At 44.6% G+C, this 19,155-nt stretch overlaps 5 protein-coding genes across 5 annotated transcripts; 3 read left to right on the plus strand and 2 right to left on the minus strand.

Moving 5' to 3' along the window:
- Positions 1-1,729: 1,729 nt before the first annotated feature.
- On the plus strand, positions 1,730-9,770 carry V865_001967 (uncharacterized protein; the record flags this gene model as incomplete). The annotated part of the gene is made up of 12 exons (XM_066225779.1): positions 1,730-1,868; positions 1,947-2,023; positions 2,090-2,321; positions 2,389-2,539; positions 2,590-2,829; positions 2,886-7,870; positions 7,934-8,011; positions 8,093-8,283; positions 8,347-8,501; positions 8,561-9,159; positions 9,233-9,521; positions 9,587-9,770. 12 exons carry the CDS (start codon positions 1,730-1,732, stop codon positions 9,768-9,770), a joined length of 7,320 nt encoding a protein of 2,439 aa, XP_066081876.1.
- Positions 9,771-10,285: 515 nt separating this feature from the next.
- V865_001968 (uncharacterized protein) lies at positions 10,286-11,843 on the minus strand (the record flags this gene model as incomplete). The annotated part of the gene is made up of 3 exons (XM_066225780.1): positions 10,286-10,426; positions 10,541-10,939; positions 11,130-11,843. 3 exons carry the CDS (start codon positions 11,841-11,843, stop codon positions 10,286-10,288), a joined length of 1,254 nt encoding a protein of 417 aa, XP_066081877.1.
- A 347-nt stretch (positions 11,844-12,190) lies between these two features.
- Positions 12,191-13,007, plus strand: V865_001969 (uncharacterized protein; the record flags this gene model as incomplete). The annotated part of the gene is made up of 2 exons (XM_066225781.1): positions 12,191-12,689; positions 12,793-13,007. 2 exons carry the CDS (start codon positions 12,191-12,193, stop codon positions 13,005-13,007), a joined length of 714 nt encoding a protein of 237 aa, XP_066081878.1.
- A 195-nt stretch (positions 13,008-13,202) lies between these two features.
- On the minus strand, positions 13,203-15,548 carry V865_001970 (uncharacterized protein; the record flags this gene model as incomplete). The annotated part of the gene is made up of 5 exons (XM_066225782.1): positions 13,203-13,427; positions 13,481-13,694; positions 13,810-15,035; positions 15,128-15,274; positions 15,333-15,548. The coding sequence occupies 5 exons, from the start codon at positions 15,546-15,548 to the stop codon at positions 13,203-13,205; spliced, it is 2,028 nt and encodes a 675-aa protein (XP_066081879.1).
- Positions 15,549-15,879: 331 nt separating this feature from the next.
- V865_001971 (uncharacterized protein) lies at positions 15,880-18,982 on the plus strand (the record flags this gene model as incomplete). Its single annotated transcript, XM_066225783.1, has 6 exons — positions 15,880-16,010; positions 16,117-16,211; positions 16,298-16,544; positions 16,645-16,780; positions 16,832-18,759; positions 18,868-18,982. 6 exons carry the CDS (start codon positions 15,880-15,882, stop codon positions 18,980-18,982), a joined length of 2,652 nt encoding a protein of 883 aa, XP_066081880.1.
- Between the last annotated feature and the right edge of the window lie 173 nt (positions 18,983-19,155).

Genomic DNA, 19,155 nt, shown 5'->3' on the forward strand with positions numbered 1-19,155 from the left:
TCTGGGGTGCTGACTATTCGAGAGAGGGTTGCCCTGGCTGGGACACCCCGTTGCTATGTCACTGGGGGGTGAACACGAGGCGTCACAGCCGTTGAAACCTCAAATTTGTTTGTCGGTTGTCTACTCGTACCAATTCCAACGATATTATCCCGACTGTATACCTTTTCTGGTTTCAATCAATCAGTAAATCAAACTCGCTCTTCAATGTTCCTTGGACGCTTCTCTTCATCCATTTATCTGTGTTCCCTGTGATCATTTTTGCACGCCGATGAAGATAGTCCGCAGGACGTAAAGCGGCAGAGCTATAATGATCTTGCTAGACACCGCAAGATTCAGACATTAAATCCAGAATTCCAGGACACGAGCTGTGACGGAAGGGAGCCAAGCTATCACTGTTGAATGCTGCTCGATGTCACCGCTTCCAGTGCCACTAATCGCACTGACCCAATTAGGCATATGCATCGCCGATAGCACCGACCAACCAGATTCCGCATGTGTACGCATCATCCAAGTCAGACGTTTCAAGCAAGATCTCAGGCCGTTTCATAATTCGTACCAAACAGTACGTATATTGACAGAAGACAGCAACGTACTTCCCGAACCAAGGCGAGACTTGCTGCATCCGGTTGTCGTTGGTCAGAGTACATACCCAAAGTAGATTATTGCGATTAGATCTGTTTGTGTGTGCAGATCTCTCCATGTTCACCTGTGTGCATGATAGCACTGCAGATACAACATGCTGATCACTCAACGAAAGCATACTGCCGCGCATTTTTAATGTTCATGTACCAATTTTCAGATGAACACCGGAATCATCACGCTTTAATTGGTCGGACGTTACTTATGCATCGCCTTGTCTAAATGTCTTTTGTTCAGCCTCGTCCGTCATCATGATCCTGTACGATATGTACGCGTCCAGGCTTAGCCTTAACCTTGTCGGGTTCTTGGACGGTAGAAGCACCGAGATGTACCGTGTATTGTGAAAAATTAGAAGAATAGATGGGAATTCAGGGTAGGCAATGACAGAATCGCAAAGCACGGCATGGCAGGAGAGACAGGTGAGGCAGGGTAAAAAGAGAAACAAAAGAGAGAGAGAGAGAGCGCGTTCCCACTGAGGTTGTTTCCGTTGATTTACTCCGCCCCGCCACACTCACCTTTGGTAGCTTGATTACATTACAACTCCGATTTCTAATCCCAATTACGATCACACTTCTATTAGACTGTGTGGTTGTATTACGACTGTTATTTGCTTCTGATACCGACTGCCCGGGCGCGACACTGCAAGAGTAACATCCTAACAGACGAGACATCCATCCTATTCATATCCTATACTAATTTATACCACCATACTTATTTCACCTCTTTATATTTCATCTAATTCCTCTCTATTCCTCCATCATCATCATCATCATCATCATCATCTGCTATTCGCCATTGAACGAGGAGTGAGATATTCAACACGGAAAGGGAGAAAGAAAGATTCAACTCGCTCGAAGCGCGTTCAGCTTTAATTTTTCAATCGGGATCCTATACCTACCGCTTGGATCATCCATCACACTCTTCTTTCCATCTTCTCGTCACTGCTACGGTACTCATCGAGCCAAGTAGGTTTCAAGCGAGTCCCACAACCACCTCACCCTCCCAAAGGGGATTCCCCCCTCAATATCAATTGTAATCGATAATCACGAATTTTCACGACCCGACATACTCCGCTTAGTTCACGCCCATCATGTTCTCTTCATCTTCATCACGACGCTCATCAATATCACCCCTCCCATTACTATTCACACTCCTGGCCACCGCACTGTATGTGACCGGTCTGCCGTATAATGAAACGCTGGATCCATGGAATATCAATAAGAACCAAGGTATATTTGACTTTTCGTATCGATCATAACGTTAACGTTACTGCTGTGCTAATATCAGGATTTTCTTTTCTCGTTTAGATGCCGGTGACGATGTACTGCAGTATACAACCACTCGATCGAACAAAACATATACACCTTCCCCGGAGAATTGGCGTGTGAGTATCGCCGTTCTACCGATTATTGCATCTGTAGCATACTAATTGAGATTTTGCTCTGATCAGTCGTTACCAACGTACACGCTGCTTCTTGATAAATGGATTGATGGTGCACCTGACAACAACGATTTCTATGGCCTCAAGTACGAATATGATATCAAAGAAACTCAATTGAGAGCAGGAGGTGATGCTCCAGGTTTAATGGATGATCGTGGTCTAGACTATCTACAGGCAATGGGTTATAAGGCAATCTATATCGCTGGTACCAATTTCCTAAACATGCCTTGGCAAGCGGACGGTGAGCAAAATTGCCCTCCGTACATCCTGATCTTACCAGCAGCAATGGCTGATTTGATGACTTGCAGGTTATTCGGCTATCGATTTCTCCCTATTGGATCCTCATTATGGTACACTCGATGATTGGGTCAAACTCATCGATAAAATGCACGCAAGGGGAATGTACATCATCTTGGATTTCACTGTTGGTACTATGGGTGATTTAGTCGGGTTTGAAGGGTGAGTCGGGTCTCAGAACACGCAACACACTTGCTCATTCTCCTCCTTAGTTACCTCAACGTGTCGACGCCCTTCTCGCTTGATGAGCACAAAGCTCAATGGAAGTTGCCGGATTACGCTCCATGGGGCTTCCAAGAATACCCCGATTTCAAATTCACCAATACCTACAATGATTCATGTACATACCCCACTTTCTATGAAGACGATGGCTCCATTATTGACCCTGGAAAAACTGGTTGTTACGCCAGTGACTTTGATCAATACGGAGATATCGAAGCTTTCGGTGTGTTGTGAGTGCGATTGTACCGTTATTCCTCCTTTTGCTCCAGCTCACTCCTCCACTCAGCCCTGATTGGCAACGACAGCTTGCAAAGTTCGCTTCCGTACAAGATCGACTTCGAGAATGGCGTCCCCAAACCATGGACAAGATCAAGGTTTTCAGTTGTCTGACCATTCAAGCCCTTGATGTGGACGGTATTCGTATCGACAAAGCCACTCAGGTCACCGTAGACGCTCTTGCTTCTTGGTCAAACCACACGAAAGAGTGTGCTGCTGCTGTAGGAAAGAACAATTTCTTCATACCTGGTGAAATCACTGGTGGTAACTCTTTTGGTGCTGTTTACATCGGTCGAGGAAGAGCAAACAACCCAAACAACCTGCCTCCTACCTTCGACTCCGCCGTGAACATGACTCAGGACCAATCACAATACTTCTTGCGAGACCAGGGTCAAATCGCTCTCGACTCGGCCGCTTTCCACTATTCCATCTACCGATCCCTCTGTCGATTCTTGGGAATGGACGGTAACTTGCAAGTAGCCTACGATGTCGATGTCAACTTTGTCACCGCTTGGAACACTATGGTATTATCCAACGAGTTCCTCAACTCCCAAACCAACGAATTCGATCCTAGACATATGTACGGCACAGGAAACCAAGATGTTTTCCGATGGCCTGGTCTTACGAATGGTACAGAGAGGCAACAACTGGGGCAGTTTGTCAACAATTTGTTGATGCCAGGTATACCTCTCGGTTGGTACGGTGAAGAACAAGCTTTCTACCTGCTCGATAACTCTGCTTCCAATTATCTGTATGGTCGTCAATCGATGGTATCCAATCAAGCTTGGAGGCGTCACGGTTGTTACAAGCTCGGTTCCAGTCAGTACTACAACATGCCTTACGATAAAGTCTTGACTGGTTGTGAAGACGATTGGAACTCCCTCGATCACTTTGACGCCACCGCCGAACCTTTCCGAGGTATCCGGAACATGTTCTGGTTACGTTCCGAATTCCCTTCGCTGCAAGATGGTTTCGGTCTAGTAACTCGAGGAAATTGGACCAACTTCATCCAGCTTCCCGGTTCGAATCAAACGCAAACTGAGCTCGGTATGTGGACTGTCACCCGTGCACCTTTGGCAGTTCAAGAAGGGCATGGCGCCTTTGGCACCAATGGTACTCTCGACCAAGCAGTTTGGTTGATCTATACCAACGAAAATTACACCAAGACATACTCATTCGACTGTAAAGCAGACGGCTGGATCTCATCACCTTATCAATCCGGTAACACAGTCAGAAACCTGCTTTATCCGTTTGAGACTTATAATCTTGAAGACTCCCTCGATCCTTTCTATGCCAACGATGAGGCTCCTTGGAGAGGTTGTTTACCAGAAATCACCCTACAGCCGTTCGAATACAAGGCTCTCGTTCCGATCGCTCAATGGAAACAACCTCCACCGTCGTTGACCAAATTCTCACCTGGTCACGATTACCGAGCTGCGTCGACCAACGGAGGTAATCTTGACATCAGCATCGAATTTGACACGGAGATGAACTGCGACAGTCTGAGGAATGCTATGACCCTGACTCAATCCATTGGAGGAAACACAGCGACCCCCGGTCTGTCTCAAGGTACTTGTGCTACTATAGCTGATGAGGACCAAGAAGCTCCCTACCTCGTATCAGTGGCCCCCGGATCATGGAGATGGACTGGTCAAATCGAGAACGCTGTGGATGGTATCTATAAAATCACCATTGGTAACGTCTCAACTCAAGAGAACGGTCTCTCCACTGGTTCCACTGCACATTTCCTTATCCGTGTCGGTAGCACTGAAAACCCTATGGTCTACCCCGAACTGGCTGATTACAGTAGCACCCTCTTCTCTGTCTCTGGAGACACCTACTCTCTGAACCACTCTGCTCCCGGTGCAGATAAATTCCGATATTCCGCTGATTTCGGACAAACTTGGTCTGCATGGCAAGATTACGAAACTACCAGTACCCTCAATGCCACCATGTTCACTAGTAAAGACATCTGGTGGGATGGTGATCACGTTATTGTGCAATACTACAGTTCTTTCGCCGGTTCTTCCAATCATCAAGTGCATGCCGATGCTAATTGGAAAGAGAATTACCGAAGATATTACCCTCAAATCCTGGCAAGAGGTTCTTTCAATACTTGGGGCTATGATCTCGGTGCTTCTGCTCATCTCACACTCCAAAGTGATCACACTTGGCGGATGCCTATCATGGCTGCTTGGCCATCTTACATCCAACTCAACATCTGGTCCTACGATGATTACTTCTACGGTGATGTCGACGGCGATGGTGTTATCGATCGATTCCCTCCCAACTCGCAAACTGCCAACTACCTCAACATGTCCGTCCCTCCTGCACCTCATCTCGCTTGGAATCTCTTCGTTAACGACAAGACTGGTGAATGGAGTACCGAACCTATCGGTACTGAGACTGTCACAACTGTGGCCTTCGCCCTCCTTCTCATTATTCCAGCGATCACTGCGTTCGGTGCTGCCCTTGCTTTCAGATACTCTTTCTACTCTATCAAGGTCAACAAGTGGGGTCTCAAACCGAACAAAGGCGCTAAAGAGACCTCGTACTTCCCTATCGTCGGTGGACACGGTGAAAAGAAAGGCGATCTCAACGAGAAAGGCGGTATCGTGGCTCTTAACGAGAAGAGCTCCAAGGCTCCTCACAAGATAATCGGTTGGCCAGAAGATCAAAACAAACGACGAAAAGTGCTCATCGCCACTCTGGAATACGAAATTATCGATTGGAAACTCAAGGTTAAAATTGGTGGTCTTGGTGTGATGTCCACTCTTATGGGTAAAGCCATGAGTGATGTCGATTTGATCTGGGTTGTACCTAAAGTTCAAGACCTCGAATATCCTCAAGGAGAATACGCTGAACCTATCGAAGTCATTATCTTTGGTGAACCGTACCTTATCGAAGTTGAAACTCACCAACTGGACAACATCACCTACGTTATCCTCGATTCCCCCGTTTTCAGAGCACAAACTAAAGCTGATCCTTACCCTCAACGAATGGACGACTTGTCTTCCGCTATCTTCTACTCTACCTGGAACCAAGCTATTGCCGAGACCATCCGACGATACCCCATCATCGATATCTACCATATCAACGATTATCACGGTGCTCTGGCTCCTCTCTACTTGCTTCCTAAAATCGTTCCTACCTGTCTGTCATTGCACAACGCCGAATTCCAAGGTTTATGGCCTCTCCGAACTAAAGATGAAATGAAAGAAGTTTGTGCCGCTTTCAACATTCCTAAAGAAGTCTGCAGTAAATACGTCCAATTCGGTAACACCTTCAACTTGCTTCACGCTGCTGCCAGTTTCATCTCTCACCATCAGAAATCGGTCGGTGTAGCTGGTGTATCTGATAAGTATGGTAAACGATCCTGGGCTCGATACCCTGCTCTCTGGACCTTGCGAAACATCGACTCGTTGCCTAACCCCGATCCTACCGATATTGCTGCTCTCGACGAACAACCTCTCGCTGTAGACAAGATCCAGATTGATACCGAAGCTGAATCCAAACGTCCCGAACTCAAGAGACAAGCTCAAGAATGGGCGGGTATCAAGCAAGATCCCAACTTTGATCTATTCGTGTTCGTCGGTCGATGGTCCAAACAAAAGGGTGTTGATCTTATTGCCGATGTCATGCCCAGTTTGCTCGAGAAGAAGCCCAAGATTCAACTTATCTGTGTCGGCCCCGTCATTGATTTATATGGTCGATTTGCTGCTGAAAAACTTGCTCGACTCATGGAAATGTACCCTGATCGAGTCTTCTCCAAACCCGAATTCACCTCGCTTCCTCCATATCTGTTCAGTGGTGCCGATTTCGCACTTATCCCATCTCGAGATGAGCCCTTCGGTTTGGTAGCTGTCGAGTTCGGTCGAAAAGGTGCTTTGGGTGTCGGTTCTCGTCTTGGTGGTCTTGGTCTTATGCCTGGTTGGTGGTTCCCTGTCGAATCTAGTGCGACGGCGCACATGCTTTCTCAATTGACCAAGACGATCAAACTCGCTTTGAAGTCAACTGAAGAAGAGCGTGCTATTCTCAGAGCTCGATCTGCCGTCCAACGTTTCCCTGTAGTCGAATGGCGTCAACGATTGGAAGACTTCCAAAAGCGAAGTATCTCAACTTCTCGTCAACTTGCCGGTGAACAAGCTTGGGGTTACGATCTTGTCGACTCGTCCGTCAATGGTTTCTACGCTCAAGGCGATAATGGTTCTGTGACTTCACTCGCAAGAGGAGAATGGGGTAGATCGGCCACTCCCGATTCTACCGCTCCCAACTCTCCTATGCCAGGTCACTCTCCTTTGACTGGTGGCGATAACCCAGGTTACTTCGATCCTAACACTCCTATGGCTGGTTCGAACAACGGTTTACTCGGTGCTGGTGGTGCGAACTATCACAAGAGATTTGACAAGAATGCCAACAGACAATCAGCTGAATCATTCTACGATGAAGATCCCAACGCCTCTCCGTTGTACTACGAAGACAAACGAGCGTCTCGAGGTGGTAAACCTAAATTCTACGGTTACGATGACGAAGATGCGCCTTCCTCACAAGGCAGTTCAGATCACGGTGATACAACTGTGGTCGGCTCTGCTACGTCTGCACGGGGTGGTCAATCTGCTGCTCAATCTTACGACAATTTCTTAGCCGCTGCGAACAAACAATTCGCTCGAAACAACGGTGGCAAAAATGCTCCTGATCCATATTTCGATAACCGACAGTCCATGGACGCTGGTACACCTTCACGACCCTTCACAGTCCACTCTCGTGTATCCTCTTTCGATTCTATCTCTTCCATTGTCGATGAGAAGGGTTCTTCACCACTCAACAAGGCTATGGATACTTTCACTGACTCAGATGGTGAAGTCGCTCAAAGTTTCGTACAGAAATTAAGAGATTTATCTGCCGATAACTCCAAGGGTGATTTGTGTATTGAGAAGTTCTTAATCAAGAGTGAAAAGGCTTTCTTCGACGAAATCAAGAAGGAGAAGATATCTGGTGAGTTGGGATTTTCTTCCACTTGTAACACCTGTCCACTGACACATCGTTTCACTCGCTTAGCTATGTCATTGCGATCTTCAAGAGATTCATTCATCCAGTCTAGAGCACCAAGTATGATCGACGGATTCAGACCTGAGTGTAAGTCGAACTTGTTATTTTGAATGAAGTTTAGGCTTGACTCCCTGACGCCTTTAGATAATCGTCGTGATTCCTCAATAGCCCCATACTCGAACTCTGGACATGGCCATGACGATCACATGGATCACTATGGTGGAAATGGTGGAGACATGTATGATGATCCTGGACCTTCCGATGCTCACATGACAAGACTCCAAATTTTCATGGGTAGACAAATCGCTGGATGGCCATTGTATTCTATCATCATTTCCCTCGGTCAATTGTTATCTGCTGTGAGTGGTTTCGCGTCCATTTCGATGACTGGAACAGGGCTGATGATGACCACGTCCACTTAGACCTCCTTCCAATTGAGTTTACTTGGTGGATCTAACGTTCAGAAAGAAGTCGACTTGTACATCATCTGTTCAATCTTCGTGGTCGCTACTTTGGCTTGGTACACTTTGTTCAGGATGAAGCCATCGGTCTGGTGTTTGAGTCTTCCTTGGGCAACGTGAGTTCACGGATTCTCTCATACTGATACTCGAGAAGTCCCGCTGACATTCCTTATAGCTTCGCTGTTGCCTTCTTCCTCATCGGTCTTCCATCCCTCCATGGTGCTCTTCTCGGTCCTCGAATTACTATTACACGAGTTGCCACCTGGTTTTACGCTATCGCATCTTCAGCAGGTTTCCTCTTCTTCGGTCTTAACTTTGGTGAAGAGGCTGGTGCAGCTACAGAAGTATGGGTCACTCGAGCTTGTATCGTTCAAGGTTTACAGCAAATCTGGGTATCAGCATTATGGTACTGGGGTTACACACTTAACGGTACCGATCCTACCGAATACGTTCCTTCTCGAATCATCCTTTACATCACTTGGCCCCTTGCTGTAATCTCTGCCATCTTCGCCTACCTCATGTGGGCAGGTATGCCAGAATATTACAGACAGATCCCACCATATGTACCCAACTTCTTCAAGACTCTGCTCCGAAGGAAATTAGTCATTTGGTTCTTGGTCTCTGAGATCTTGAGGAATTACTGGTTATCTGGACCATACGGTAGAAATTGGCAATACCTCTGGAACGCTTCGGATGTCGCTCGATGGGCCGTGGTCATCATGATCGTCATTTTCTTCATCGGTATCTGGGGTTTGTTCATGGGTATTCTCATCAGTAAGTGATCTTCCCTTCTTCACTCAGCTTAACATCTTGCTGATGAATATTTTGCTTTTGTTTTGTTTTGTAGAATACTCTAAAGTCCATTCATGGCTCTTACCTGTCTTTGCGATCGGTCTGGGATGTCCAAGATGGTGTCAGATGTGGTGGGGTACATCCGGTATGGGTCTCTATGTCCCATGGGGTGGTGTAGCTGGACCATACATCGGTACCTGCCTCTGGCTCTGGTTGGGTGTATTAGATGCGATCCAGGGTGTAGGTCTCGGTATGATCTTACTTCAGACTTTATCGAGATTGCACGTCTGTGCGACACTTGCCGGTGCTCAATTATTAGGTTCTTGTGTTGTCATGCTTGCTAGGTGAGTATTTGAACTATATAAGGCAAGCGATCAAATGCTGATTATGTTTGTTTGATGTGTTGTAGAGGAACTGCACCTGACAAGGTCGGTCCAGGAAACGTCTTCCCCAATCTGGCTATCTGGGATATCAGCACAGGACAGAATAACCCATTCGTACATTGGGAATTCTGGTTGTGTCTCGTCTGTCAGATCGTCATTGTTATAGGGTACGCGTTCTTCTTCAGAAGAGAACAGTTGAGTAAACCTTAGAAGAGAGAGGAAGAGAACAAAATCAATCATCATTCATACCCCCTCAAAACTCCCGCAATTCATCAAACACAATTCACGAAACGAAAGAAAGAAAACACTATCAAACGCAATCAATGGATTCATGGACAATTCCCCTTTTATATATATGCACATTTGTTTTATCGCCTTTCCACTTTTCAACTTCTAAACTTTCATATATGGTCAAGCCAAGTCAAGTCAATTCTCAAAATGGATATTTTCATGTACTGGATGAATTTGATTGATATATGAAGAAAGACGTAAAAATTTCCTTTTTTTTCCCTTTATCATTTTTTGTTTTAACGTAGATTAAAATTCAGATTATGATATCTCCTTATATATATACCAATTTGTTAGGTTAGGTAGGATACGAATGGATGACAATGCATTTTTATGGATATGGTATATGGAGATGGTATATGGACATTGAATTGTCGATTGAAAATTCGAATGATAAATTTGATGCGTATGTTTTACAACGATTTTGAAATTGACTCCTAATGATCATCCTCTTCTTCACCTGGACAACCACCTGGTGCATCCATCTCTTCAAACGAGCTGTATTTGTATGAACACCAAAAGCAGAATAGGTGTTCGGTACGGAGTTGATCAACCACGAATTGGAGGTAGGTCGATGGCTGGAGTATGAGAGTATCAGCTGATTGTTGTCTTAGACAAAAAATAAGGTAGATTGTTGGAATCGCAATTGATTGTTTAACAGTGATAGTATTGAGAGACACCTTATCACTCACATCCATACTCAATACTCTCTTTGCTCCATTCACATGTTCTTCCCAATTGACACCTTTATACTCATCCTCGTTTTCATTCAACTTCTGAGTGGGCAATTTCTTGCCTTGTTCTTGTCCTGGTTCGGAATCATCTATTACTCCGAATCTTATCACACCTTCGTCATCCTCATCATTGTCATCTGGTTTCAAGGTCGATAACATATCCTTCCTCATTTGCTCCCTTAACTTTTCGGCTGCATTGAGATTACTCTCTTTCTCGTAGCCCTCTACACCGCCCAGATTGGGCGGAGGCGAAGATGTAGGGCAAGGTGAGAATACCTGAGAAGGATAGATAAGTTTGAGTAAGGGTCGGGGGACCGTGGTGAGTGGTGAGAAAGGAAGGATGTGGAGGGGGTGGAACTGTGATCGATACAAGTCAGCTTTGCTGTCACTCGAAGTACTTTTCTCTGGGTACATAGATATGGTGGTGGGGACCGATGACTTCTAGGTCAAATAGAATCCGTTTTATCTTCTCTACGTGTCTCAGATATCTGTTTTTCAATTGTAATATGCCATCATTGTTGACGAAGAATCCAGATATATAACTCACCTGGACACCCTTCTCTATATCAAACTCCCTCAATTTCTCTCTCGCCGCCCTCCCTTTCCTTTCCCTCTCTTTCTCTCCATACTCTGCCCTCTGCCTCTCCCTAAACCCTTCCGTTTGGTTATTCAACCTCTCCAATTTCTCAGGATCCAAAGCATCTGGATCTCTCCCCGACGTGTTCTTCGGTAGAGGAGGCGGAGAAGGTGATCTGGCTGACAAACCCTTACGACCTGACCACATTGATATCCTAATTGGTTCTGTCCTATTCTTCGATATCGATGTTGAACCTATACCTCCTCGTTTGGGTTTGTCGTCGTCTTGATCTTCAAGTTCATCTCCAGGTAAGAACTTCGGTCTTTTACCCAGTCCCCCGCCTCCTCGACTACCAGTAATAGAAGAAGAAGGAGGAGGAGGAGGGAGAGATCGTTTTTTACCTAGTGATTCGCCAACATTCCAACCCATCTTCTGCATCAATCCCATTCCCACATTCTTTTTCTCTGCCGGACTGTCAAACAAGCTGGTGGACAAACCTTCCTTTCTCCGCTGTTCTTCCAGTTGTTTGAGAGGTAATTGGTTCTTCGCTTGACCCTTTCTCAACGATTTAAGTTGGTCGATATTACGCTTTTCAGTATATGATTTCGTATTTTTGGAACTAGACGAAGAAGGGAGGTCGATAAGGTATTTATCGGACATGAAATCTTCCTCGGAATCTGACATTGTGCTGTGTATGACTCTTGATGGTTGTTTAGCTTTAAGATTGCCTAGATGCACTGACCGGAGAGTATATTGCCTTGATGGTGTTTGATGGCAGGAATGGAGGTAGATGAGAGATGAGATGAGTTGAGTGATCATCTCTCCATGGTCCTAAGACATTGAAGGAAGGATTCGAATTCCGTCGGAAAGCTTAGCTTTGTTGACAGGTTGACATTCTGATGCAACATCTCGTGTCTCTAAGATATTCCATCCTCTCTCTCTGTCTCTGCCAAATACACCCGATTGTCACCTACTCACATAGTTATCCTCAAAGTGATAGCCCCAAAACGAGGCTAGCAGACTGTGCATTCATGTCCATCCCACCGCTCAATCTCACACTGTCCACCTCCTCACCCTCTTTCCACCCGACCATAACGCTACATCTCCAACCCCCATCTTCCTCTCCGATACCATCATCATGCAACTTACGAGCGCATTTGTCGTTAAAGCTACCAGACGAGGTGTTTCTAGATCCAGATGAGCTGGAGGATAAATTCGCTGGATCGGCGATATCTTCCTATACTCTACGTAGTACAGAAGGGAAGGAGAGATTCAAGGTGCATATTGAACGCCCGTCGTTCGATTTCATTCATGAGGATGAGGATAAGGGATCAATCATCATAGATCTGACGATATCGCCGCCTCAAGCTTATGCTACAATAACGCAGGGTAGAGGTATAATGCCGGGCGAACTGAAAGAAGTGAATGTGGAAGTACCTTTACATGGGAGGTATCTTGCTCCGACTGAAGAAGGAGAAAGGATCATAATGTTTCCTGAGGAAATAAGGGGAGAGTGGAAATGTAATATAGGTAAGTATGGTACCGATGTGACTTATCCATTTCACTATCTAACATAAACGATTCAAAGTCACTTTATCATTTTCAATCGCTGATACTGATGTCTCTCAATTAGATCCATTGACGACCGCTCATCTACCTTTGATACCTCATACCCCGATCAATATAACCGTACCCACTGGTAAACATTCGCACCAACCTTATGTGGAAATCATCACCCCGATAGTACTCTGGTTGGGGTGGGGTTGGTTGATATATAAAATATTCAACTTGAGGAGTAGGATATCGTACCGAAAGGCAGATATGGTGAAAGATAAGAAGGATTTATAAATATCTACATCCACTGGAATTCACGACATTGTAACGATACATCTTGAGAGATCCAAAGGATTCCATCTATTCATTCATCATATTACATACAAAGATCAACATCCGACAAGAATACAAAACAGTTCAATAATATGATTCATAAGGTAATAATATCCGAAAACGAGAATAGATCTACTTGCGATAGGAAGAAGATGATCACCTCCATACAGGTCCAGAGACACTCCTCGGTTTGCTCCTAGAAACAGTCAATCTACCATTCTCAGGCTGTCTTCTCATCACTTTCGTCCTCGATGACCCTAATCCAATTCCATTCAATCCTGAGTCAATCGGATCGATCGACTTGTAAGCTTGAATTTCATTTTCCAACTTGATGATCTTATCGTTCGATATATTCAATAAATGTCTCGTCGATGCAAGTTCCTATCGAACCCTGTAAGACACACTGTACCTCAGGGATTGGTCGTCCGACTCACCTGCTTGATCATGACCATCTCCCTCCTAACTCCCTCTACATAATTGATCTTTTGACCTTCATTATTATGTCCTACCAATTCTGCATTCTCCAATCCCAATCTCTCAGCTTCATCCACAGCTGCTTGTTCACGCGATTCAAGTATTTCATACTGCTCTTTCAGTTCGTGGTAGAGTTCTTCGTATTTGGAAGACTCGTAGTAAGCTTCTTGTAGACTGTGTCATTGTGAAGAAGTATCAGTTAGGTATCAGATCCATCGCAGGAGAGGTTTTAATTCCACACAAATGGGCGACAACAAGCTGAAAGTTGTAAGAAAGTTGGACCACTCACTGCTTAACTTCCTCATCCAAGGCCTCTTCAGCCATCTTGGACCTCATAACCACTTCGTTGGCCCTCTTCAAAGCTTCTCTGTCGTCTCTTGACTGCTTATTCGACTTATCCATCTCTTCATGGGCGATCTTGACCTCTTCTCTCAATCGTACTACTTCATCTCGAAAGGTAGTGAGGTCTAGCTGGAGATTCGCTAATAACCCCGAACAGGGTGTATGGGATTCCTCTAAAGCTTGATGTAACGATTTGAGCTCTGCGTAAGATCTCTGTAAGGCGGTAAGTGTAGTCGAAGAGGAAACGAGGGATTCCCTCGTAGTTTCGTACTCTTTTAGCAGGTCGGTATGCTCTTGTCGAAGAGAAGTAAGCTGGTTGATGAGGTGAGATGTTGATAGTTGATTGTGCGTCATGGCCATATCGAGCACGGGAAGGAAAGGTAGTTGGTCCAGTGGTACCGAGCTGTCCGAAGAAGAGTATGATCTGATAAAGGAAGACAATTCATCTCGAAGGTTATGTCTATCCTGTAACATGTCTTGTACCATCGAGCTTAACAACTTCCGTTCATCTTTCGATATTTTGAGCTGTTCTTGAAGATCCCGTATTATCTCTCTATTCCTATTCAATTTCCCTTCCAGCCTCTCAGCTTTCTCTTGCCATCTTAAAGCGTTCGTTGAAGTTTCGACCCATTTCCCTTCCAGCTGTTGATACTTCTCTTTCGTCACTGAACCTCGGTATAGCAATCTATAGCTTATACTTGTAGCTTCTAAGAGCCTCTGCAATCTATCATTCTCTTCTCTGACCTCATCAAACTCTTTCACTTCTTCTCTCAAATTTGCGACTACTTGCTGTAAATCTTGATTACTCATTTTCAACTCTTCTTCCCTCATAACCACTCTTTCCTCTTTTTGTTTCTCCCTGGATATAGTCGATTTGAGATTATCCAATTCACCCTCTAACCTCGATACGTGTCTTTCTAGTCTGTGTTTTTCGATCTTCCATATTGTCCGTTCATTCTCGTATTCCCTTGTTTCCTTTCGGTTGGTATTCACCTTCAAAGCATGGTCGGTCGAGGCTTGTTTGAGAGATTCGATGTGCTGGGTGAGTTGTCTATTTTCTACCTCCAAGACGGAGTTCTGATCTTTTAGTATTTTTAATTCATCGGTCCGTTCAGATAGTGTGTGTTGTAAAGATTGGCTTTCTGATTGAAGTGATGAGATCTGCTTCTGCGACTATCATCAGGAAAGAAAACCCAACAGTTAGCTACTTTAGCAATTTTCTATATATATATATATATATATATAGATCAGTACGCAGAACTAACCTTGTCTTTCGAAACCCGATGTCGTTCAACAAGATCTTTCAGCTTCCTTTCCAGCTCTGCATTCGGACTTAGCCCACTAGCTGGATTGTTCTCCAGCGATTTGATCATTTCGTCCCTTCTCGATATCTTCGCTTTGGCTCTTTCCAACTATACAACCACACCGTATGAGCTGAATTCCACACCAATCCCCAAATGATCAGCTTACATCTTTCTTCAAACTTTCTACCTCTTTCTTGGACATCTCCAAGTCCTTCCTCCACCCTTCAGCTGAACCTTCAGCCTCGGCCCTTTTCCTCTTCTCGTCATATACTTCGGATCTGGCTTTCTTCAGTTGGTATGCTGTATCATTGTGTTTTGAGACTTGGAACTGGGCGTTGAGAGCATTTGAGAGACCTAATGGCTGACGATGTGCTGTGGCCATGTTTTCCAGGCTTTGGTGGTATAGGGTATGGATGTTCTCCACTGGGCGTATGCAGATGGATGATGTTTGTTTACATCTGGTGATTTCTCATTCAACCTGGGGGAAGATCAGTCGCGATGACATGAGGCGAGCGTGGGAAAGGTAAGTTTTAATCCGGGAAATTTGCTTCCGTCCGTCTCTCGGCTTGGAAAAGTTCAAAAAGTTACATTTCAAGTGTTCTCGCTGTTCTAACCATTATTGTCAGACTACAATCATCCATACGTCCTGATCCAGTTCCTCACCAGGTCGCTCCCCAATCTCCAAAACCGACTGGCGAGAATCAGAGATCAAGATGAAGTCGAATTTCGTATTCCAGAATCTGTGTGGGACGGTATACAGACAGGGCAATGTGATCTTCACACCTGATGGTAATTCAGTGTTGAGTCCTGTGGGTAATAGAGTATCGGTATTCGATTTGGTCAAGTGAGTGAGATCCAAATAAATATATCTCTGTACTATTACCGTGGTGTATACCGGTCTGCATGGACTTCCAACGATGGCTGATTCGTATCCATCTTGTAATCGTTAGCAACAAATCAAGGACTTTACCATTCGAGAATCGAAAGAATATATCGTCCATCGCTTTATCGCCTGATGGGAATGTACTCATGTCTATAGATGAAGGTGAGCTCGGGATTATCCCTACCAATCTTTTCATGTATAACGCATAGGGAATCAAAGCTGATGTCACATGATCGATATGATGATAGATGGTCGAGCATTGTTGGTACATTTTCGAAAAGGAACCGTCATCCATCATATCTCTTTCAAAGCCAAGGTCAACCACGTATCGTTCTCTCCCGATGGGAAATACATAGCTATCACCCACGGACATAAGATACAAGTTTGGAAAACACCTAGTCACCTAGTCAGGGAATTTGCTCCGTTCGAATTGCATAGGGAATATACGGGTCATCATGATGAGGTGGTAAATGTTTGTTGGAGTAAGACGTCTAGGTGGGTATATCTTTGACATACTAACCCTTCATTTCCTTTTCGACTACAAGTGGAGTCACCAGTATTCACGCGCTGATCATTCCCAAATGACGACCTATAGATACTTTGTGACGACATCCCGAGATATGACTGCTCGATTGTACACCCTAAACCCATTGGAAGGATTCAAGCCTAAACAATTTGCTGGACACAGAGATGTAGTTATAAGTGCTTTCTTCTCGGAGGATGAAAAGACGGTAAGCCAGCTGGATGTCGCAGAGAACTGACGCAAGCTGATCAATCTCCAGATATACACTGTCTCCCGGGACGGAGCTGTGTTCGCTTGGTCCGCAAAACGAGGAGTATCAGCTGAAGATTCAGATGTGGAGATGGACATCCTAGATGCTCCTTCGACTTCAGCATCAGGAGCGAACCTAGCGCTCGAGCACACGGTAGCGTACACTCGATGGGGAATATCCAACCGACATTTCTTCAATCAACCTGGAACCAAAGTCGTATGCGCAACATTCCATCCCAAAACATCCTTACTCATCGTTGGCTTCTCTACCGGTGTATTCGGTTTATGGGAAATGCCATCTTTCACTTCCGTTCACACTCTGTCAATATCAAACGAGAAGATAAGCTCTGTGGCTGTATCAGCCTCTGGTGAATGGTTGGCATTTGGCGCAGCGAAATTAGGCCAATTGTTAGTATGGGAATGGCAATCTGAATCATACGTCTTGAAACAACAAGGACATTATTACGATATGAACACTTTGTCGTTCTCGCCCGACGGACAGAATATAGCTACGGGTGGTGAAGATGGTAAAGTGAAAATATGGAATGCTTCAAGTGGTTTCTGCTTTGTCACCTTTCCAGAACATACCGCTTCGGTCTCTTCAGTCGAATTCTCCAAACAGGGTCAAGTGCTCTTTACAGCTTCGTTAGATGGGACCGTCAGAGCATACGATATGGTCCGGTATAGGAATTTCCGAACGTTCACTTCGCCTACACCTGTCCAATTTTCATCACTGGCTGTCGATCCTTCTGGAGATGTTGTTTGTGCGGGTTCTCAAGATTCGTTCGAAATCTATATGTGGTCCGTACAGACTGGAAAGCTACTAGATATATTGACTGGTCATGAAGCGCCGGTATGTGGGTTGGCATTCTCACCTACAGGAGATCAACTAGCTTCGGCATCTTGGGATCGATCAATTAGGTTATGGTCAGTCTTCGGACGATCAAGAGCTACTGAACCTATAACATTATCGAGTGAAGCTACTTCGCTAGCATTCAGACCTGATGGAAAAGAAGTTTGCGCGTCAACTTTGGATGGACAATTATCGTTTATAGATGTTGAAGAAGGTCAGATCAAGTCTGTTATCGAGGGACGAAAAGATATTTCAGGTGGAAGGAAGATGGATGGTCGACTTACAGCTGCTAATAACGCTGCATCGAAATATTTCAATTCTGTCACATACACTGCGGATGGAACTTGCGTCTTAGCTGGAGGATCATCAAAATATATCATCATATATGATAGGCAAGAAGGAGTAATGATTAAGAAATTCCAGATCTCTCAGAATCTAAGTCTCGATGGGACGTTGGAAATGTTAGATTCGAGGAAATTGACTGCCGCCGGACCGATCGATTCAATTGATTTGGATGGTGATAACTCAGACTTGGAAGATCGTCTGGACAGGACTCTTCCTGGAGCAACAAAGGGTGATATGTCGAAAAGGAAATACAGAAGAGAAGTGAAAACTACTTGTTGTAGATTTTCGACTACCGGTAGATCATTTGCGGCATGTTCGACAGAAGGATTGTTAATTTATACTTTGGACGAATTGAATAATTTTGATCCGTTCGATCTTACGTTGGATCTAACTCCTGAAAACATCCTCAAACAACTTCAGCAGGAAGAATGGTTAATTGCGTTAATCATGGCTTTGAGGTTGAATGAAATTAAATTGGTTCAAGTGGTATATGAGAAAATTGACTTAAGATCGATACAATTGATTTCAAGACAATTACCTCAAATTTATATAATACCATTTTTAAATTTCGTTTCGAAACATTTGGAAAGTTTCCCTCATGTGGAGTATGATCTACTCTGGATATCGTCTATTTTGACAGCTCATGGGAAACATATAAAAGAGAATAAAGGTCAACTGGCACCTACGATTAGAGGGTTGATCAGGGGTTTAATGAATCTGGAAGGGAGTGTTGCCAAGTTGTAAGTTCCATTCCCATCTCATTTCGTCAAATCAGTTTATCAATTCAACGAGAACGAGGAAATGATTATTGACTTTTTGTTTGAAATGATTGTTGGTGGTGGATGCAGGAGCGATCAAAATACTTTCTCGTTAGATTATATCTTATCTCAAATTGAGAGAAATGAGAAGAAACCTATAGATCAAAATGGGTTGACAGAATTGGGTATAGAGGTCGATATATGATGAGGATTATGCATCTGCTGTGTAGTGGATCGTCATGGCTATTTGTTGGCTGCTTGAGCGAAATCCAAGTATACATATATGTACATGTGGTTGCTTTCATCCTCGGCTCAATGAGGTACTGCCGCTGCATTCGATTTCTATCCTCTGCTTGTCGATCAGAGTTATGAAGATGT

The sequence above is a fragment of the Kwoniella europaea genome, chromosome 1 (assembly GCF_036810445.1).
Source record: "Kwoniella europaea PYCC6329 chromosome 1, complete sequence".
NCBI lineage: Eukaryota > Fungi > Basidiomycota > Tremellomycetes > Tremellales > Cryptococcaceae > Kwoniella > Kwoniella europaea.